Source organism: Symphodus melops (genome assembly GCF_947650265.1).
Source record: "Symphodus melops genome assembly, chromosome: 2".
NCBI lineage: Eukaryota > Metazoa > Chordata > Actinopteri > Labriformes > Labridae > Symphodus > Symphodus melops.
Window position 1 is genome coordinate 10,348,946 of NC_136692.1, and position 23,058 is coordinate 10,372,003.

The window sequence follows — 23,058 nt, forward strand, 5'->3', positions numbered from 1 at the left end:
CTGTCAGAGCAAATCAGGGTGGAGACTTGTAATAAAGGTATGAAAAGGTGTATCTGAAATGTAGAAAATTTCGATAAAGTTGCATAAAATCTGATACTAAAGACATGTCCAGCTACTGAAAAGGAATCATGGCAAAGAACGAGATTCAAATAACCACATAAGTTAATTGTCTGCATGAGCAAAAAGAGCAAAAAGTCTTTCTGAATGGGGATTGAACTCTTATAAAAGTGATTACATGTTGTTGACATCAAACACTTTAGGCGGAAGTAGATTCATATATGAAAGTCCTTTATTTTAACTATCGATGGAGCAAAACACTGAATCCCCCATTCTGCGTTTTCCTCTCTACCAGGTAACGGTTTACCTCGGTGTGGACGCGACTGTGGCCAAAAGCGCGCCCCCGCGAAGTCGTACGTCACCATGCTCGCTCCTCTTCTCGCGCGCTGGTTAAAAAGAAGGAGGAAAGAGCACGGGAAAACATGTGAGCGGTCTGAAGACTTTAGTGAGAGACAACTTTTAGGTCTTTTATGTATTCTTCTGACCCCGTGCGTGCACACACCGCCGTGCTGTGCCATAAAGGAATTACATCCAAAGGAACGTCTCGGCTCTTTTGCAGTTCACGCTGTTTTTTGGTTATTGACTTTTAAAGTTCATCAGGATAAATAGTGCTATTATTTTGCTCTTTATTCAATTTAATTCTTTTTTTTATTATTATTATTTCTAAGCTCTACTATAAAAGCAAAACTCAATTATTTTTAACATCTTTTTTTGTAGCAGTAATTCAAATTTAGGGCACCTGCTCTGACAAGAAAAAATAGACTATATTGGCAATTTTCTTGTAGCAACTGCCTTCTGCTGCTTTAAGATCTTTATATCCTAAAAAAAAAACAAGAAACACATATATTGCATTGCGAGTTGATTTTCTTTTAAAGGGAGATTTTATTGTATTCTTTTTTTGGGGGTCTATTTTATGATCTTTTAAAACTATGAGGCATTTGCAATTCGTTCTCGTCCTAGCCGTCGCGGTCAACTTGTGGGAATGTGGAGACGCAAAATTCGGTGAGAGGGGAGAAATTAGCCCAAGGAGGAGAAGATGTTACGACGGAAGCTTGCCCAAGCGGCTGAAGAAAAGGGAGAGAAAAGTGTTGCTTGACGGCAGCAGTGGAGAAGTTTGCCACAGGTTGTATCCCCGCGTGTCCTGCTGTCCCACCAGGAGAGCCGCCTACCAGATCCTGCACCGTAGGGATGCCAGGGTAGGTTAACATCCCTCCAACATGTTGCATTTTCTTTAAATGAAGGGGCTGTTTTTTATTACTTAAGCGCCTCTGGAGACGCAGTTGCAGTCCTCTTGTCATTCTGTTTCTTACTACCAACAGCTGATTTAGGGGGGTGGTAATAGGAAAATGCCTTGGGATATGCTGCCTCTGTATCCAACCATGCAGACCTACTGGGACATTGAATGTTACTAAGATAGCCTACTTAATAGTAGCTGATCACACCGTAGCCTACCTTCGTGCTTTGAAAACTTTGCGCTATAACCTAGAATCCACTATAGCCTATGTCTTTAATTTCACAGTGGTTTATGTTGCGGTCTCTTAAAATATCGTCATACACCTATCTTCTCAGAATAACTTGTATTGCTTATTGGTTTGCTCTTTCTCTTTTGTAGTTGAATTGATCGGAAATGGATTCAGAGTTTTTAGGACACATTTTCGTTTTGTTGTTCTGCACAATCTGGCGCAACAATTCAGCTGTTCGTGCGCTTCGGCGTTACCATGGTAATCACTCGCCGATTTACGTTACCTCTCGTCAGTCAACTACTACAGTCCGGAAACAAACAGCTTAACTTTTGAACTGTTTACAGGTAAAGGTAGGACCCAGTTGTAGTTGTATACCTAACGTCGAAATGTTAAACAGCATCTGGGGCTGTCTTGTGTTTTTGTTTATTCACAGTACGTAAATGCACGCAAAAAAACACGTTGTCTAACGCGTTTGCGTTCACCGAAAAGTTACAAGAAACGCACCAAACACTCTTTCAATGTTTACTTTGAGCGTTTGTCCATTGTGTTGAGAGCTCAGTAATAAAAATACTGTCCTAACAGCGTTTAAACTCCGCGTTTAAAACCCCGCTCAAGCTTCATGTGGGGAGAAAGGCAGAAAGAAGGCGACTGTACCAAAGTTGTATCGGATGCCGCTGGACTGGACCATTATCATGTAAACCACGCTTCACATCATTCAGTGGCTGGGTGGCATCACACTTTGTATTGCGACAAAAAGCCATATTGCATCATTTAATTTGCTCAAGTCATGCAAATAAGAGGGGGGGACTGAATTGGAAGAAGTCGACTTATCCTCCTCCCCATTACACTGCCCACACACGGAGCCCTTTCTGATTATAGCAAAAGAATAACAACAACACCATTGTGTTTGTTGGTTTCACTAATGGTAGAAGCTAGAGAACATCACTCTCCCCCAGTCATCTGCCCCGTCCAAGTGTTAATGCCTCTGAGAGGGTGTGTGTGCCTTCACTAAACCCCCTGCCAACCCACTTACACCTATCCCCCGAGGACAAGTGTTTTGTTAAAGCTTAGTGTTGCCTACACCAGTCTCTCGCACCATATGAGGTTTGCAAAGTGACATGGGATTTTTTTTCTAAGTGTGGCATTGTGTATTGATATGTTTATTCCGGCAATTTTGTTGGCAAAAGCAGTTATGCAGATGCTATCTTAGAAAGACGTAATCCTTTAACAGCTGTTCTCCCACATGAAGCTGTGCATTGCAGCTTGGTGAGATGTCATCTCCAAAAAAAAAAAGTAATGTACACATCTGAAATAGCCTGGGAACATTTTAATGACCTTTTTTTTCTTACACTGTAATAGCGCCATGTCTGTTTCATTATTTTTCCATTCCAGACCTGCTTTAGTGTATCCTCAGCAAGTACAACAGCTGAGCCTCATTGCAAGTTTCTCCATGCATTTGAGGAACATACTCACTCACTGAGATTCAGCAATGGACAACAAACAAAGGTCCACTTGTTCTGGTTTGGATGATGGCAATATTGGAGCTCGTCCCAGCAACATATGGACACAGGGCATGGCTGAGAGCACACAAATGCCACTCTCCATGGACCCTGTGCCAGCTCATGGCACACTGAACCAATGGGCAATTTAGAGCAGGAGGGCAGGCATGCCCACAACACTCCATGGCATGAGTGTAGAGGGCTCACAGACAGAGGAACACACCAAACATACAAGGTCATAGCCAACCCAGAGCTCCCTTTTTGAGGAAAATATCGACGATTAGATGAAATCTAACAAAAGTGGGATTTAGGTTTACTGTACACGTTAGTATATATTTTTCATCTTGACCCTTTATGTTTTCCCAGAGGCTCTGCCACCCGTATGCTTAATAACTCAGAAATAGAAATTCTTTTCATGGTTGCAGTTTTTTTCTCTGCAGTCAGAGAAAAGTGCAAGGCACCCATATGTTGGCCCTTGGTCCCCTGGTCTAATTGACTTCGACAGACTGCTAATTTGTTGATACCAGAGTGGGAATGATGTGCCTGTCTATCTCTAAATTGGTGTTTACACATGGACCTCACACAGAGCAAAGCACTACCAGCCTGCTTGGCTCCCCAAGCAGCGCTGCTCTTGACCTAAAACGGATTACATTGTGTTTCATTGCAGCTAATTTGTTATGTAAATAATCCCTCTAATTTCTTTGGGATTAACTCTTTTGGTACTTTTTACGTAATAACCCAAAGTTAGGTTTTTGGGGCCCTTATTTAACTCAGTTGACTTCATGCCTTGAGATCTGTCAGACATGGAAATTGTACTCTAACTTTAAATGTTTATGAACTGGGCTAAGTAGGCAGTTAATGAGATGATTTCTGTGTTTATTTCTTCAAACAGACAGGGTGTTCTAGTCTTAATGTCCAACAAATTGGTATCAAAGAATAAAGAGACGCATCAAAACATCTCTGTTATTCAGCTATTCATGATCTTGTAAAAGCATAACTTGAATAAGAAACAAGGCAGTACAGCTTTGTCGAGTGAAATCTGTGAATTTTCATGCAGATTTTGGTCGAGATGCTGCGGAATTTCACACTATGCAAGTCACTGTGTGTCTCCCTCTTCAGTCCTCATTCTACGGAAGATGCTATGAAAAAAAAAAAGTTACTGTTTGAACAAACTGTTCAGCACAATTCTAACCCTGACAATAATATTCATCCAACCACAGGCCATCATCTAGAATATAAACAAATTCCAGAATGACATTGATGTTTAACATATGATGCAGGATGAGGAGTGATGAGTTTATGACACCCAGTGTTGCTTCATATCTTTTGCCAGAGGAGTCTGAAGTACCATATGGGAGAGAGGTTGTGTTTTATTGTTTTATTTCAGTTTTTTTAAATAGATATTACACACTTTATTTGTGTTGTATCTGGAATGAGATTGACTTATTTATTGTAGATAAAAGTACTGGCGGGTGAGGTCTGGGAATTGCTTTAGCATATGTGTGTTTCTTCGAACTATTCATTTTAAACATTACATGCGCTGATTTGTGTTTGTCTAACATTGATCAAGTTCGGTTTAAACTTTCAAGGGTTAATATTTGCGCCACAACTTCATTAGATCTCATTGGACCATCTCTTTGTATAGTTCTATAAAAAGTTATAAAGATTTGAATATGCCTCCCACAAACTTAACATTCCTTACTTCATATTGTAACATTTAGGATGTTTTATTGCCAAAAGGCCAACTGCTCTTGAACTACACCTTTGCTTTCTTTGTACAAACTGAAGGAAGACATGAAAGTTAACAACCCATCATTTTAATCATTGGCCTTTTGTTGCGTGTGGTCTCCAGATTTTCTCCACCAATAACACAGAATGTGGACGTCTCCTGGAGGAGATCAAGTGTGCACACTGCTCCCCAAATGCCCAGGTGTTGTTCCACTCCTCGGACATGGATAAGATGCCACACAGGGAGCCAGACCTGCCACTGCTCTGCCAAGACTTCTGCCGAGAGTTCTACTATACCTGCAGGGGGCACATACCAGGTAATTACAAGGATGATAATGACCATAAATGTGACTTAAACTATTGGTGTTTTGTGCTCACCTGGTGATATTCAAGCAATATGTACACATGATTAGAGTCATGAAAGTAGATATGCTTGCTGTATTTCTCTCAAAATTAATAGGAAACCGACAGTTGATTGTAATAAATTCAATCCACAACAGATTTCATTTTTCATTGAAACACAGTCTGCGCATGTAGAACTGGCAGATTTTTGGACTTATGCAAGAAGTGGTGCGTCAGTAGTCTGGTCTGTGAATATTTATTTATTCAGCTCTTACCTCATCTGACCTCACTTCCATTTGTTGCTGAGCATGTCTCACCCGTTTGCTTGTTCGCTTGCTTTTTTTCTTTGCTTTACTGTTGCACTTTAATGCATTAGTTACATTACTTGCCAAAAAACTGCCCATACTGACACAACAGCAGTTTGCTGATTAGTTTTCAGACTGATCTAGCACATTGGATTTTGCAAACTGCAGACCAATTGTTGTGCTTTTCATGAAACAGTATTACGTACAGTGTTTGTGGAACCAGGTGCAGAAAGTTTTGTTCGCCTGTCTCTGTTAGGTTTGTGCAGATTTCGTAGGTTTATTTGAATCACAAATTTGCCAAAATGTCACCTTTTTTTTCTGAAGACTAGATGTAGTAACAACACACAGATTTGAGGCATTTCCTGACATGTGAATGGAAAATCTTACGTTTGTAAAGGTGAACCAGAAAACTGGCCTGGAAGGAAATTAATTATTTTATTCCCTGAATAGAGTCAGCTCCTGGAGTTGATTCTTTTTTGGGGATGCATTAGCAGCCTAGCTTTAGTCTAGACTTGACTGCCCATCAACTTGGCTTCCAAACAGAAAACATCAAACCTTTGCCTCAGGTTCAGTCACAAGTACTTTATTTATTTTTTCATATGAATAGTAGCACATAATTTCTTCACTCTCTGATCATGAGCTCCACTTTGACATTGCCTGATCCACAGCCAGGATAAGAAAACATTGATGCAAAGTGATTATCATTGTGAATATATATTGCTGCTAAATGATAGGAACCCTTCGCACTCAAAAAGGATTTGGTCTTCTGAAGCATCTTCTAAGGGCTACAAGATCACAGGTACCTGTGCATACCGAACATGATCAAACGCTTTTTGACTGTCTGCGCTCCTGCAGCCAAGTCTTCTTCCAATCTCTGTCGCCAGGAACTGATTAGATCTGCCGAGATTTGCAAACAGAGAACAGTTTCAAACACACTTGTCTGCAAACCCACCCACATGGTATGCTGCAGCTCAAGTCAAATATCAAACACATACATTCCACCCGAGTCCATCCTCATCTGCATCTAATGGCCTGCTGCCAAATCTTGGACACTTGACATACAACTCACTCCACAGGGTATAGAACAGGCAACAAGACTTGTGTGCAGCTACAATACTTGCACATGAACCAGCAGACAAATGCGCTTAGAGAGTCAATTCACAAAAGCACAATAGAGGAATCCAGAGAAGAACCCCCCCCTCGCATGTTCACTGACATACTCCTCCCCACTCAGCCCCCTCATCCCCCCTCAGATCAGCATATGTGGTGACGAATGACACATTTATTTTTCTACAAAGTTGTGTGTATGTAAAACTGCCGAAGTGCATCAAGATGTTAAGTACTTAAGGTGGGCCACCCAGGTTGCCTTGGAAGATAACCAGATGGAAGCATAACTTTAGCGCTTGGAAGCAGGGAATATGGACAGAGTTTTGTCTCTCTCTCTCTCTCTCTCTTTATATCCTTCCTTGCTCTGCTTTAGGTTTTATTTAAAATGTGGATTAAGACTATATTAATTGAACATTTTTAAAATACTCAACTGTTTCAATTTATGAAGGTTAATTAGTCATCTTTTCAGTAAACCACTCCCCAAAAGTGATGTGCTTTTCTTGGTATTATTTAGCCTTTTTTAATCATCACACATACATTTTTAAAATGTGTCTATAAATATTGCGATGGAAGCAGACAATGATTGGGAAATAAACCACAAACGTGATCATAGAACTTTTTTAAACACAGAATTCCTTGGTAAAGGTATGATATGAAACAGTAGCCTGTACAGCATTCATAACTGATGTTCAGCTCCCATGACAACTTCCTACCGGCCTTTGGATAGACCAGGTACTTAGCCCCCATTTTTCCATAAAGACATTTACTGCCTAAACGCTCTCTCCTAACTGCAAGCTCCTCACCTTCCCTGTACTACTCCCCTTCTCCTATACCTTCCTCCCTTTTTCACTCATCCCCCCTTCCTGCACCCAAGGTCCCTAACCAGCATGGTTAAGATAACTGCAGACACAAGTGGGTGGGTGGTATAGCCAGAGCTGTGTGTGTGTGTGTGTTTTTATGATGTGTGTTTGATCTTCATGTTGTGTTAAGATGTTTGAGGGGATATCCTATCACCTCCAGTATTTGGTGCGGTCAGCACTTGTGGTTGGTGTGTGGCTGTAGAGGGAGATGAAAGGAGGGACAGGGAGAGTCCTGTTTGTGTTTTTATCACTGGTGTATTTGCTCTCCTCTGTCCTCTGGGGAATTGACTAAAGGAAACAATATTCGCAAGATTGTTTTTAGGTCGCAAAGGGCACCTAAGACTCACTGCACACTTTTTTCTTTTTTTGTGCTGGGATTAATGTTGAAACTGCTCAGACTAGAGGAGAAACTGTGTGTGGCTGCTATGTTCATGAAACACTTGTTGCTTTGCTTTGGAGCATTTATGGCAAACCCCCAGGGCAAATATGGAAACAAGAAATGATGTGGTGGCAGTTTTACCGTGCATCAATGTGCTGAATTTACGATACAGCATACAGCATCTTCTACCCTTTGACCCTTCAATTAGATGAGTAAATGTCCTCCAGAAAAAAACAAAGCTTAACAGTTTGAGGGATGTCTCCTCCAGGTAAAATGGATGTGTAGTATTTGTCCTGTGTCAGAATACAACAATGAAGGGAACATATCTAAAAACGCATTGTGAATTTCCTGGAGGAACAGATATCCACATCTTAAATATTTAGAATATTACAGACTGTGAAAGTGAGATAGGTCCCAGAATGGCTAACAGAGAAGGACACTAACATTGGTTTTTCTAGGGTCATTAAAGTTGTTTGTCAAATTGAAAGTTTCCAATTTTTGTATAGTGATCTATGTCAACCAATAGCCACACCAAAATCTTATTATAGAAACAACACAGCTGAATATGAAACCATTGTAAACAGATGATCATTTACCACTCAATAAAGTGCCGTTTCTGGAGAGTCACTGCTCAGGATTACAGGCCAGAGGGGAACATCACATCGTTGTTTGGCAATGCTAACAAAGAATATCTCTCACCCTGTAAACATTTATGTTTATTCAGAATTTCATGCCATATTGAACAGGTTGATTATTTCATTTCACATACTGTGCCCATGTGTTGCTCACTAATGAAAAACAGTCTGACCTGTTTGAAGGAAAGAACAAGTGGGTGAGTCATCAAAGAAAACTTAGAGGAACCTTAGAATTGCTGGATTTATCCAAATATTTCCTTTAATTCATTTTATGCATCAGTTTTAAACAACTATTAGCCACTATGTTTAATCTTTACAGATGATTTTAAGCTCCAACGCCCCCTCAACTTTAAACCCCTCGACTAGTAACTGTTGTGTAACTGGGATGTTTTCAGGCTTTGGGAGTGGAGCTTAGTGTCAGCTTGATGAAAATGATTTTGTTCTATTACTTGTAAGGTCAGCTTTTAGTTTCTTTTCTTCACCGTGTTTAGGTTGATTGGAAACTTTACGTTAAGGTGTTTTTATCTGGACAGTTTTCTATGCACGGGTCAGTTATCAAAGGGAAACAGGATGGTACTTCTGCCCTCAGGGAGGCGTTTCAGGGCAATGAAGACAAAAACAAACAGACTGAAAAACAGTTTCTATCCAAGAGCTGTGGTTGCCCTGAACGCCCCCAACCCCAACCCCAACCCCAACGTACGCTGAATCTGCTGCTTAAATCATCCACCTACCTCTGGGGACTGCATAGGTTCTTTTTTTTTTTTTTTTTTTTTTAAGTTTTTGTTTTTAAAAAGTTTTCTTTTAAAGAGTTTTCTGATCTGATCTGCTGTTATTTGCACATATATATGATATTTGCACACATTTTTCTCTCATACATATATTTGCACATTATTTGACTACCTCTCTGTACTGTCTTGCACTGTTTTTCCTTTTTTTTTTATGAGAGCTGCTATTTTTAATTTTGTTGTGCTCTGAAAGGGGAACAATGACAATAAAAAGAATTCTGATTCTGATTCTGATTCTGGTCTAGCTAGCAAGTCCTTTTCTTGTATCTTACAGCTCCGAGTGTTATGTTGACATTGCCCATCCAGTTTAATTGTTGGTTGTAGATGTCTGTTGTTTTTTCATAGCATATTTCATAAAAACACTACTTAGGGGATGTCTTAACCACAAGACATACTCATGCCAACCCTGAAATATTTAATGAGCCAAGTGATAAATTATATTTAAGTGCCAAACAGGGAGGAAAATTACTGCCATTATAACACCTGATCTTGCTTTATGTGTAAGTCATATTCCTCATAATCACTGACTACATGTTGCTAAACATCCATCCAAGCAAGCCAGTTAGTTCTTTCAACATAAAGTCATTAGGACTAATGTAAAAGCATCATTTCACAAGTTATAATAACAAAATGGGTAATATAAAATGAGTTCAACTTTGCTCTCTGGAGGAGTCTATTTTAATGCAGAGGTCTATAATCAATTTAGTTTGGCACATCTTCTCTTCGCTTGTTCTTTTGGCAAGAATTTGTTTTGGCTCATCGAGAATTAATCTTACTTTCCAAAACACACTAACATATGACATCCTCTCTCTTTTCCCATTTTTTTTTTTTTTCATCTCTTGCACATAGTTATGCATTGTCAGACATAAAGTACATCTTCATGCAATACAAATGTACACACAGAATCAGAATTGGATTTCTCAGTGCAGCCTACATGAGCTTTGTGTATTGACTTGTTGAACCATGCAGGATCTATTGCAAGTGTGAGACTCTTTGTCTGTTTTTCTATCTGTTGTGTTTGCTAGAACTGTTCCAAGCCGACGTGGATGAGTTCTGCCAGTACTATGGGAGGAGAGATGCCAGTCCATGCTTTCCAGATTTTCAGCGAAAGCAACCACAAGGGCAAGATTCCAACTACTTGGGAGATGAAAAAATAGAAGATATCAGCAGGTTTGTATTCTGACTTTAACTATGATTTATTACATTTCAGGATTTAGTTTCAGTATGGAAGATGTTTATGATATTAATTTAATGAGATTTGGCTGGTTCTTTAATGGGTTTCAGCCTAGGGAACTTTTCTTTTAGGCTTTTAAGGATAAATTATATTCAGCTGTGATTTACTTTTGATACAAACGATCACAGCCTTGCTCGAATGTTCCTGGTTCACTGGTTCATTTTTGTCGTGGTTCAAACTCGCAGACAGAAATGCCATGCCATCTCCCCTCTAATCCTGAAGTTTGTCCGGACTGCATTCGCTCAGCTTTTCTCACATAATGAAAATGCTTATCCTGCGTCATTCTAGTTGCCTCCCTCACTGCCTGAACATCAATCAGGGCTTTGCCCTTTTGTCCATGGGGGAATTAGTTTCATCTCCGTTTCCCCTGAGGCAAGAAGGACTAGCAGCATGTGCACCTGAAAAGCAGAAGCCATTAGGTTATCAAATAATGACCAGAAGTTAGGCAGTCTGTGTCAATACTGTATGCCACAGCATCAAGTACAAGGTCAGGTCAACATCAGTGAAATAGACTCCTCTGGACCCATTTCTACAGTTCAGTCAGACATCCGGGCAATGGAGGGTGGATACGGAAAGATAAGTTTGTCATTTAGTTAGGGAGTAGGGCATTATTATGCATCTGATGTCCTGATCATTCCAGGTAGATGAGGATGAAATGAGGATGAATCTGGTCCTGGAAGTCAGATTTTGTAACTACTTTAAGAGTAGAGACGGCAATTGGAAATAAAAGGTGCACCTGCTGCCCTCAGATGGCTGCAGAGGGACATACATTACAGAAAGAATTTATTCTAAACATAAATTGTTACACTTAGTGCATGATAGTGGAATATTTTGCATTAGAGATGCTGAGAGTGTCTTCGGCCAATTCTGACTTTTGTTTTTTCACCTGGCCTGACCTGCCGATACAGATTTTTGGCCAATATTTTAAAGGGCTGCGCTCCCCATAAAGACAGAGAGAGACAGCAAGAGTGTGCACACCCTTACGGGCCACACTGAGGGGCAGATAGGTGAGAAGTGAGTGCAGGGAAACAGTCTGTGTATGTATGTGTAACCTTTTTCCCTACTGATAGTCACCTTACGTTGCGTGTGTGGCTGTCTGTGAGTGTTTATGACGCACATAACAATGTGATGTTATAGGTTATAATTGTTAAGATCGGCCGATCACCGGTTGGTGCTGAGCTGGCTGATAATCGGCAGATTCCGGTCACATATCGATGTATCGGTGCACCTTTATTGTGCAGTTAGATATTTCTGGTTAAATGAGCAAATGCCTCCTATGTTCTTATATTCTCTCTCAATCACAAAATGTTATAACATAAAGGGACACTCAAGCTTCTCCGCTTCTCCTCCTTCTTTTCACTGCAACTCATATTTCTGAAAGTAACTAAAGCAAAGATGAGAGAAAAATTCAACTTCTGACTTTCAAGTTAAAATCATGGTATGGGAATGAAGGCAAACATGCTTTGTGAGTCGTCTGATAGGTTTTGATGAAATCTCACTTTTGAGAACATGGAAAATCATGTTCTCAATATTATGCTACCTTCCAACTTTTTAGTTTTTATCATGCCCCTAACAGCTGGATTATTCACAGCCCCAACCAGCCTCTGACCTTTTCTATTTCCTCTGTTGCCCAGGAAACACAAACACAACTGCTACTGTGCCCAGGAGGTGTTGAGTGGTCTGAGGCAGCCGGTGGCCATGGTGCACTGTGGGGATGGATCCCAGCGGCTCTTTGTCCTCGAGAGGGAGGGAATTGTCAGGATACTGAACCATGACCTGGAGCTAATCAAGGAGCCTTTCCTGGACATCCACAAGCTGGTGCAGAGCGGCCTCAAGGTAGGAATGAGCCTGCCTTTACACTGTTAACTGTTGTCAAGCAGTTTTTGTAATATGAATGAAAAAGAAAAGAAACAGATCTTGGCTGATGGACTATAGAATATTGTTAGCTACATTGTGAGAATAGGGAAGTAATGTTGCCTTAACACATTTCTTTCAAAAACTGTTCACACCTATGTAAATGTGCAAGCAACATCTCCAGCCAAGACAAATTCCTTGAAAACAGGGCCTGGACACTATTAGTATTTAATTATATAATTCAACCAAACAAGCAGCCATTCATCAAATGTGATTAGGGCTAATCATTTGCCTATTATCTGCGAGTGAACTGTACATACAGCACACATTGTGCTCACTGCTAATTTTCTGCTAATTCTCACAAGATGGGTTAATGACTTTCATAATCTCTCCCATATTGTTCCTATAAGGGTCTTATATTCCACATGGTGGCTTACACGGTACTTTACAGAGTGACTTGATCAATACCACACATCTAGATTGGAACGTCTTCCAGTCTCCCACCTTGTCTACAGTCTTCATTCTGTAACAGAGATGTAGTGGATACATTACGCGATTTTGTGTCAAGGTGGGGCAAGTGAACGTAATCTGCTTCTGTTTGGCTAAGTGTCTGTCTGAGGAAATTACAAGAAACTATGAAATAATTAAATCTGCACTTGACGGGCCGCCACGGCTTTGTGGTCAGTTTGTGCTCCCTCGAAGGCTGCAGTCCTGAAAGCGGGCGGCCTCGAATTTGGATGCGGCCTGTGGCTCCTTTCCTGCACGTCGTTTCCAGTGCTCTCTCCCTCTCCCTGATTTTTTTACTCTTTCCACTGTCCAGTCTCTGCAATAAAGGCATAAAAAGCCCCAAAATACATCTTTGAATCTGCACTTGACATACTTCTTTGTCAGTATCCTCTGAGTCTTATGTAGATTTAAAAACATGAGTTCCTTCTACCAATATCTTCTTCCTGGAAGCAGTGTTATTGCAAGATGAAGACATAGATTTGTTGGTAATAGGAGATACATTATACTGTTACTGTTGCTCTGGGAATTCTTCCTGAATGTCCCAATTGCAAAAACACTGTAATCTTCAGGGACATGTCTTGATATTTATTTCTCATCTGTAATCGTTGTTGCATCTTAGATTCTAAATTTGATAGCAGTTCAGAAATTGTTTAGACCGCACGAGATGGGATTGCTGAGATGTTTGAGGGACACACTCCCAGACAGGAAGTTTATCCATCACGCATGCCACTGCTTCTCCGCTGACAAGACCCTTTGCTTACATAGAGTTTAACAGAGCAGAGCAATTGAATATTCAGCTGCCCCCTGCATGCCTCAGCTCTCACTGCTCTGCTCCCTTGTCATTATGACAATTCGACGTGGCTCGATCACCTGCACGCCCCAGGAGTCGTATTCTGTGATGTTGGCTGCCAGAACGGGCTCCCAGCCACGTGGAGTGAACAGAACCAAGGGAGGGCTTAGGTGTTTACTGGTAGCATCAACAGGATGGAGGTGCCTTTATACAAAGAGAGGAACCCGGGCCCCCTCGGGGAGAGGGCAGATAACAAGTTTATCATCAGCTCCATGCACATGCTTTGATTGTAATGTTCTGTGTTTCCTTCTGCTTGTCTACCCCCCGAAACTCCTTTCCTTGCATCCCCCCGGTGCCAATTAAGCTGAACTGCACAGAAACAATACTGTGCTGTGGCGGTGTGGGCTCCTAGCTGCGCTGTGGGTGTTCTCCTTCTGAAATTCAATCTCTATACTCATGTCCCCCACCACCAGCAACCGCACACACATTCAAACACTCCACCCATGTCATCATCACAGTGGTCTCTCCACAATTGGCTCCCAATCGCACACCTCTAACATGATGGTGGATTGTCCACAAACCTCCTGATTGGACAAAGCCGCCTTGCTAAAGGATGTGGTTCAGAATTGGTGCATGTTGTTGATGTAGACCATTTTTACCGACCGATTTTGGAGTTCAAAGAACAGAAACAGAAATATGCAATAACATCAACAACAAACTGCAGTTGTTTAACATGGAGGTAACTGACAGTCTGTCTCAGCTGTCTCCTGAGCTGTCAGTCTCAAATCTTTTGGCCTCATTTTAGCCAAGGTGATGCACTGTCCATTCTTTATTCAGTCTTTAGCTCTGAAACAATCTCGTTAGCTGAGGTCTGGGTGTTACTTGAAAAGCAGGGTTCTTCCTGCATGTAAATCTGCGAGGCAGCCACTTCAGCCATATTTTGAGTCACCCTGGCCCTCGAGAAAGTCTGAAAGATATTTTCATGAAGACCTCCATCTTCCATGGACATTTGTTGAATTTGTCATTTCAAAATGCATCTGTGCTGTCACTGAGGTGGTGGTACTGTGCCGTAATCAGTCAATTGACAAAGGGGGAGAAAGCAATATACATAGAAATCCCCTAACTTTAAATAATAGATAATTCATCTTTATTCTATGGGACTGCTGTGCCTTCTATGGACATCATCACATTACAATGTGAATGAAGATATTTGACATGCGTGGAATCAAGCACCTGGCATTTATTATTTAGATGATAAACATTTTCCTTTGCAGAAGAAATACAATTGCATGACAATTCGGAGTATCAAGATACACCAGAATATGATAAATAAAGTACTTGAAGATTCAAGGGGAAGGATCCACAGACCCCCTACAAACCTAAATTAATCTGAACAACTAGCATCCCTTTGTGCACAGTGCTTGTAACTTCTATGGCTTTTCCAAATGATGGATAATATCTACTTTTTTAAAAGTTGGAGAATGCAGTGACAATAGATTCTCATTGCACAAGAGAAAAGAAGAGATTGCACAATACAGTATGTGTGTATGGAGCTTTGTGCGTTAGGAAGGAGTGATCCTAGATGCGACAGGTAGTGTTTGACTGAAGGGTGTAGACATTGTTATGCTTGAATCAGCTCATGTGGAATGTCCTTGGAGGAGGAATGCCCCATGAGCCAGTGAAAAAAGGATCAAAAGGTTCAGGGTAACAATACATGAGCCAACACATGCGTCACCGGTACTCAAAGACAGCTGGCCCTGCAGAATTTGAAATCATAGTGCTGTGTTCATGTCTCTGTCTGCCACTCAGACTGAAAAGCATTCCATGTAATGCGCTGAGATTTGAGATAACAACAAATGCTCATCCCTCCACCTCACTTTCCCAGCTTTATGTGGAATAGAGCCAACACTTTGACAGTGCCAAAGCTGGAGATCCAGAGGACAGAGTTGGAGGGGAAAGAGGAATTTCAAAGGCAGGTGTTTGAGAAAAATGAAGGGATAATACCTCATGAAAGATTCAGTCACAACCCCCTGCCTGGCTGTAGAGGGGGGATCGTGGTCGTAAAAAGAACAAAGGCGTTCAAGGGAAAAATGGTGGGAATATGTTTTAAGTTGAAACATTGATGATTTGTATAGTTTAAGAGGTTTACAAATGGAAGGAATTCTGATCAAACAAATCAAGATCATTTGTTTCAGCCTGTTGAAGGTTAAACATTTGCAATTAAATGGGAAAAAAACGTACATTTTACATTCAGATCCTTCCTCATCTTTGTTAGTTAAGAAAGAACTTAGCATACGAAGAAGTGCCTTTAATCTTGTACTCGTTTCCTACTGTACCAGTGTATAAAACAAGCTATAACACAAGCAAGAAGAGATCTCCTGAATCTAGCTCAAGCTTTTATGCCAACAATTTAGAACTGGTACTTCATTTTGCTGTAGACAATTAGTGAAACATGCAGCTTGTTCTCCCTCAATTCTCTAATTGAGCTTTTTTGTTCAGTATATTGGTTTTGGCAGCACTATCTTCGGTACTGCAGCTCTGGCTGCAGTTTCAACATGATCAATGCTCAGGACCTACAGGTTGGAAATCGTTCTTATTTTAATCAAGGTGTTGTGTTGGATTGGCTGTGCAGTGTTTGTTTGTAATGGCTCTGGTGCCAGCACCGCTGTTCGTCTGCTGCTGAAGGAGCTTCACACCAGCAAGAGAGCTAACATGTTAGCCCATTTGGTTTCCAAAATATTTACATCCTCTTTCGAATTGGGATTTTTGACCCCTTCCAGATGGTGAGTTTATTTTCTGCAAACTTCTTCCCTACATGTTGGTCACTGTATAACATGGATCAAGCGTTGAGAATTTTTCCTCCTGATATCAAACGTTTTGACATTCTTGGCAGTGCGTAGTCTAGTGTGCTTTGACTGACATCCAGCTGTGAGTGTGCTTCATCCAATCCCTCAACTCCTTTTTTGTTTGACGACAACAATCTGACATTTAGTAGTCCTCCGAACAAACTCCGTCTTTGGTTTTGAGCACTGTTCACCAACTTTCACAACATTTCACTTCATTTCACATTGCTAGAACCCCTGTGGCTTGTCATGTGTGTCTCTGTTGTTGCTCAGTGATACTTCAAGAGCATTCCTTTACAGAGACTCATCTTTTATGCATTCTGTTGCAATCCAGGTCAATTCTGTGATTGACTGGACCATGTCTTAAGCAGTCCAAACAGAAACAGTCCTGTTCCAGTAAATCACATTGTGATATGTTCCTTGGTTTGTGACATTGAAGACATATCCCACATCTGGCGCTTTAATACAGGTATCATCTGTTTCCATATTTAAAATAAACACTTTAAGGATAAGAAATGTGTGCTTACAGTTGACATACTGCTTGTTTTTGTCCGCTTTTTAGATTACGTGCATTTGAGCTTTTTTCCATTTTCTTAGTTTTGAAGGGATACAATCCCACAGGGACCACTTTGTCAACATTTTCACACCTAAGCCTAGCATTCTGTTCATTCTTTCGTCAAGAAGAAATAGTGAGGCAGAGAACAACATAAAAAAGGGCCGACCTGGCTTGCCTTGCCTGGGGAATGAAATGCTGTAGCTGATTATTAAAGCTAACTATGATGGGAGGACCACCAGGGTAGTGACAACTGATGTGGCTGCCTCCGGGGTGAGACAAAGGTTTACATATTACACAAGCAATTTGGATGTTTTCTAAACATGTTGCCAAGACAGTGGGAGTTGGCAGCTCTATCCTACCAACCCCCTCCAAGCCTTGAATTTTGCATGGATTTTGTGTAAACCAGGAAAGAGTGAGGGGATGGGGAGCAAAAAGCATGGACTGAAGCACTCTGCACTTTTGTGCTCTCTATGAACTGTGAGTGAGCTAATAAATTCTTTTAGCCACTCAGCGTAGCATTCGCGGATATCCCCCAAAGATTACACACACAAATCACTGCACAATGGAGGCCACCGGGAGGGCTGGGGCGTCACAGGGGCCCCCCGACCCTGTGGACAAACGCACATAACAAGGCTGCAGAGAAGACTGGGCAGGGTTTTAGAGGAGGTGCAGCTCTACCAGAGTCAAATGCTTTGTAATGGTAGGTAATGACATATTCAAGTAGGTTGGTGAAGGTGTGAAGTGAAACAGGAGAGGGTAGAAAAAGAGAGAATAGTAGAATAGCAGGAGAGTGAGAGGGAATGTGATGGATAAATAAAAAAGAGGGATTAGAGAGGTTATGGAATAAAAGAAGGTAGGGGGTGGGTGGGTGTGTAGGGGTTGCATGTAGTGGTCTTGGTGATGATGAAGATGACAGAGGGGGGTGATTCCTACCCCATGCAGGCGAGCAAAAGCCAAGGAGGGACATAATTAACTCCTGGATCTTTTGTGTTTCTCATCTGACTGCAGGGTGGAGATGAAAGGGGCCTGTTAAGCCTGGCATTCCACCCCAATTACAAGAAGAATGGCAAGCTCTACGTCTCCTACACCACCAACCAAGAGCGCTGGGCCATTGGACCACACGACCACATTCTCCGTGTGGTTGAATACACCGTTTCAAGGTAATGGGAGAAGTGTGGGCCAAATCTATCTTAGATATGGGTCATTCCCTTCCTGAAAAGAAACCAACCCCAGCTATCTTCAAGTCTAGTAAATATTAAACTGACTTAAACTTATCTATTTAAGTTTGAAGATAAATATAGCTGAACATGCAGTTTGCACACCAAAGGCCACTTTATTATCACCATTATATTATCATAAAGATTTCAAGTCATCCTTTTTGAAAAATGAATGACAGTTAATAATGTGTTCACTTTTCCTTTCTCAGGATTTTTGTAGGTCAGGAAAAACATAGCAAAGGAAACAAGAGAAATAAGACAAATTGAAAACCCACTGTACTGTAAAAAGTCCTGCTGACAGAATATTGGAGGAATTGGTTTTAGTGTTGTCACTATTCCAGTGACTATGGTAACCACAGTTAGAACAAGAGCTTCAAGAGCACAAAGGGGGATTTTAGAGATTAACTTTTTGTCTTGTGAGATTCAGAATGTAGTTCATCATCACACCTATCTTACTTTCAGTGTGCACTATTTTTGCTGAACATGTAATGGGAGTTCATTTGCGGCACGCGTAATTACACACCTGCGATTAAGAAAACAGTCTCCTCTCACGAATGTGCTTAAAGTGTCACATTAAAATGTTCATAATCACAGTTGTATGTTTGACTTAATGATCTAATCTTAACTATAGCGCAGCCTTGCTGACTGCAGCATAGTCCTTAAATTAAGGGTCCAATAGAGAAATGATAGAAGAAGTATTTGATGATAGCTTAACATAGGACTTGCCGAAATAACCCATCATAAAACATTTGTTACTGACACAGTAAAGCCAGATCCTCGCAAGAAATTGTGCAACACTGCGAAGCTTGAGTTTTATCTCCACCCACAGTCTAATTGTAATACATTCCCTGAAAGAGGAGAGGACAAAGAGTCTCCAGACTCTATTTGGATTAAATCAGAGGGTTAATCACGTATAAAATCCTATTTTATGCAGCACTTTAAAAGAAAAAGAAGTCAAATATCTTGAGTTTCTTTCATGCTGATAAAAGGTTAAGTGCAGGGGATCCAAAGCAGCTTTCTTTCTCTTTTTTTCTTTTATATACTTTATTAATCCCCTCGGGGGGGATTCCGGTTCTTTTTAAACATCTTTATAAGATTGTATGGATCTGTAGTGACTTTTCAGTGTAGCTACTTTATGTTTTTACAGTCACAGAAACGTAGTGACAATGAGGTGTTATGTTTCCGTAGAAAAAACCCAAACCAGGTGGACACCCGAACGGTCCGGGTGTTGATTGAAGTTGCAGAGTTACACAGGAGGCACCTCGGCGGTCAACTTCTGTTCAGCCCTGATGGTTTGCTACACATCATCCTGGGAGATGGCATGATCACTCTGGATGATATGGAGGAGATGGACGGACTAAGGTGAGATCACTGGCCAAAGAGCTGTAGTAAATGATGATGTGCAGGTTCTTTCCTATGATTGAATCCTTTCCTTAGTCCTACTTCGTGAAGGTGTATTTTGTTTGTGTTTGAATGCAGTGATTTCACAGGGTCCGTCCTGAGAGTAGACGTGGACATAGACACCTGCGCATCAGCTTATTCCATACCACTCAACAACCCGTACTTCAACAGCACCAACCAGCCACCTGAAATCTTTGCTCATGGATTACATGACCCAGGCAGGTGAGTGAAATGATCAAGCATGAGACAATTCAGCCACATAACACTGAGGAAGCTATCATCTTCAAAACTGGGCCACAAGTCAAACAGTAAAACAGTCAAAAAATAGTAGCACCAATGGCTATGTTCCATGTCTTTCAGTTTTCAAGTAAGAACTTTGTAAAATTTGACTGTTCTATTGGCAGCTTGTAGTTTACTTGACTTAAGATCAGATTTCTTATCTCTAAATACAGCAGTTTGATCTGCCTCCTCTTTTTCCATTTCTCTTGTTCTCTGTTTTTTCTCTCTTCCTGTTTTTGCTATTTTGACTATTTTGTCACCTGTTCATCAGCCACCACCTATGAAGAGATCAAATTAACCCCACTCATGTTTTGAAATGTAAAATTCGATATTCCATTGGCATGACAGATGATCTATGTGAAGGTTTGTTTGTCGTAGCGTAACACAATGATCCAAAACCAAGACAGGATAAGAATGTTCATCACTTGGTAGAGGTCCTCGCAAGGACATTTTAACTGTCTTTATCTGCTGACATACGGTACCGACTGAACACTGGTAACGTAAAGCCTGGCTAAGACGTCATTTATTTTCGTCTGTACTCATTTGTGGTCTTCTGTACTGTAGGTGTGCAGTGGATCGGCTTCAGACAGAAAACGGGAGTCTGCTGATTCTCTGTACAGATGCTAGCGGCAAAAACACATCCGCAGGAAGAATACTGGAAATAACTAAGGGGAAGGATTATGGTGAGTTACAATTGCCATGAGATTTTCCAAAATATGTTCAAAATATTTACCTAATTTTCACTTTCTAAATTGTGCCCTGCATGTCTTGTATACTGCTACTGGATGTCTGTCTGTCTGTCTGTCTGTCTGTCTGTCTGTCTGTCTGTCTGTCTGTCTGTCTGTCTGTCTGTCTGTCTGTCTGTCTGTCTGTCTGTCTGTCTGTCTGTCTCTTGGATTACCATTGACATCTGGTTTTTGCAAATGTCTTTATTTTGTAAGAACATAGTGTTTTAGCAAAAAGTTCACAAAACACAAGGGGTCAAGTGCAGATATGGTGTTGGTTCAATGAAAAAGAATCCGTCCTGTGGAGAGCAGATTCTCCAAGAGAATGTGAGACTGTGTCCACAACAAACAGCTAAAACTGTCAACAAGTGTCGGCATGGTGGTTGAAAACTCATCTGAGAGAGGCCTTGGTCTTACATTCAGAAATGTTTTCATAACAGCAGAGAATTGAATGAACTTAGCCTTCTTCCCTTCTCACGAGAAGCAAACTATCAAGACTTGAATTAGTTCCAAGTAAAAAATGTTGTATCAAATCTTATTAATTGATACATATTGTTCTAGATGAATGGAGCAAATCTCCTCTATAACCTTCTGTACTTAAGAGACGGGCTGGCAGCTGTGCCTTTTTAAACTTTTGACTCCTTGTTGCTCACTAGAAAATGAGCCTTCGGTCTATGACCTGCAGTCCACCGGAGGAGCACCGCCTGTGGGGGGTTTCATCTACAGAGGCTGCCAATCTAGAAGACTTTATGGCAACTATGTGTTTGGAGATAAAAATGGGTAAGTACTGACAATGTATTACAGTTTCCAAATACTGGAATCATCATTAATACTTAAAAAAAGGGGGGGGATGCAAATTCATGCAAAGAGTTAAAATACTGTTATACTAATTCCTAGTTATTATTCCCTGAATACTTAATAGAATTAACAATGAAGATGACAATTTCTGTTTAGAATCTCAAAAATGAAGTAAACACTAATGTCCACCCACAGGGGGATTAATACGTTTTATATAACTGTACCCACTACTGCACGGACCATTCGGTGTAAATGGATATGAGACATCCTACCCTTTTCTGTTCACACTTTTCTTTAGTGTGTAATTTATCCTACTTTGCTCATGTCAAACATTGGCAGTTGAGTAAACAAAGGAAGTAAATAGAAGGGAGGGAGAGTACACTATCAGGAGTCGGCGCTGCGGTAAAAACACTGTGTGGTTTCTCAATTCTGTTCCTTAGCACAATTTGAGGGCATATTGTTGTGGCTAAGTGAAGGCTCCAGCGTGATGTTTGTTTTGAAACCAAAAGCCAACATCTTAAATAACACCATGTGAGACATCAGACAGCTGTGGATAAGTGACAGAGTCGCCGTCTCTCGACTGCAAGGGTTCGATCCCCAGTCACGTGTCGAAATTTCCCTCAAAATGGCGTGGTCTGATTTGGATTAGTTAATACTGATGACAAATTAGCACCGCAGCCTCTACCATCAGTGTGTGAATGTGGTGTGAATGGATAGGTGTGAAAAGTACTTTTAGTAGTCAGAAGACTAGAAAAGCTAGTCTATTAACCATTTTCCATGGTGTGGCACAGGAGGATGGGTCAATGAATGTAAAAGTTATCCCCTTTTCCAGATCTCAGCTATTTAGTTTAGCACTTGAAACGTTTTATGAATAAAAAACACGATTGTATCATATTTAATACATCATTTACACAAGATTAACTGCTAAGGTGAGGGATGTGAGAATGACCGTCTCTGTGAATTTGGTATGTTTCAGAAACCTGCGAATCCTCCAGAAGACTACATCTTCAACATTAGCAGGTGAAGAGCAGTGGCAGGAGAAAGCTCTTTGTTTGGGCTCGGCTGGCTCCTGTGGATCTTTGCTTGTGGGACACATCTTGGGTTTTGGAGAAGATGAACTAGGTTAGTAGGGCGGAATAAATACACTTTTATTCAACGTATCCATCCCTTCTCAGACGTTTTGACTCGTTTTTTCCTGCTTTATTTTTTTTCTTTCTTCCCATCTCTGGATGAGCAACAGCTATGTATTCACATATTTTCTGAAACTCTTTGGGGTTTCACGGCATGAACCCTTTCTCGATGGCTTGTTGACTTCAAATGATTCATGTCACCGCTATGTAGAAAAGATGGCTTGGAGTCACTTGAATGTAAATTTGTCATATTTACATCCTAGTGTGGAATTTTCCACTCACAACTATTCATAATATTTGCACAAACATGGTATGATGCATTAAAGCACCACTGAAAATCTGGAACAGTTGCAACACCTAGCCAACAAGAAGAACTTGGAAAACTACTGGGAAACTTATACTCTCCTTACTCACTGGGCCATTCCCAACAGGATATTAAATAGTGCGTACTTCCTTCTGGATTTTTGGTCATTTCCACTTATGGGCTGTGTTGGGCCACCTACGAGGCGATGTTTTGCATGGGTAGAAGGATGTGTTACTGTTTACCTGGAGGGCTGCAGTATG

The 23,058-nt window shown here is 40.9% G+C and overlaps 1 protein-coding gene across 3 annotated transcripts in view; it reads left to right on the top strand.

Moving 5' to 3' along the window:
• The first annotated feature begins 460 nt into the window (after positions 1–460).
• Positions 461–23,058, top strand: part of hhip (hedgehog interacting protein) — a 33,854-nt gene continuing 11,256 nt past the window's right edge. Inside the window, exons 1-10 of one of the 3 annotated variants that reach the window (XM_079337675.1) lie at positions 461–1,253; positions 4,872–5,064; positions 10,186–10,330; positions 12,029–12,230; positions 17,953–18,104; positions 19,350–19,523; positions 19,641–19,784; positions 20,406–20,524; positions 21,223–21,346; positions 22,341–22,486. In XM_079337675.1, coding sequence (XP_079193801.1) covers positions 987–1,253; positions 4,872–5,064; positions 10,186–10,330; positions 12,029–12,230; positions 17,953–18,104; positions 19,350–19,523; positions 19,641–19,784; positions 20,406–20,524; positions 21,223–21,346; positions 22,341–22,486 — 1,666 coding nt within the window. In that variant the 5' untranslated portion in view covers positions 461–986. Of the gene's footprint in view, positions 1,254–1,761; positions 1,871–4,871; positions 5,065–10,185; positions 10,331–12,028; positions 12,231–17,952; positions 18,105–19,349; positions 19,524–19,640; positions 19,785–20,405; positions 20,525–21,222; positions 21,347–22,340; positions 22,487–23,058 lie in introns of those variants that run through there. The other 2 variants (XM_079337676.1, XM_079337677.1) reach the window with 2 other exon arrangements.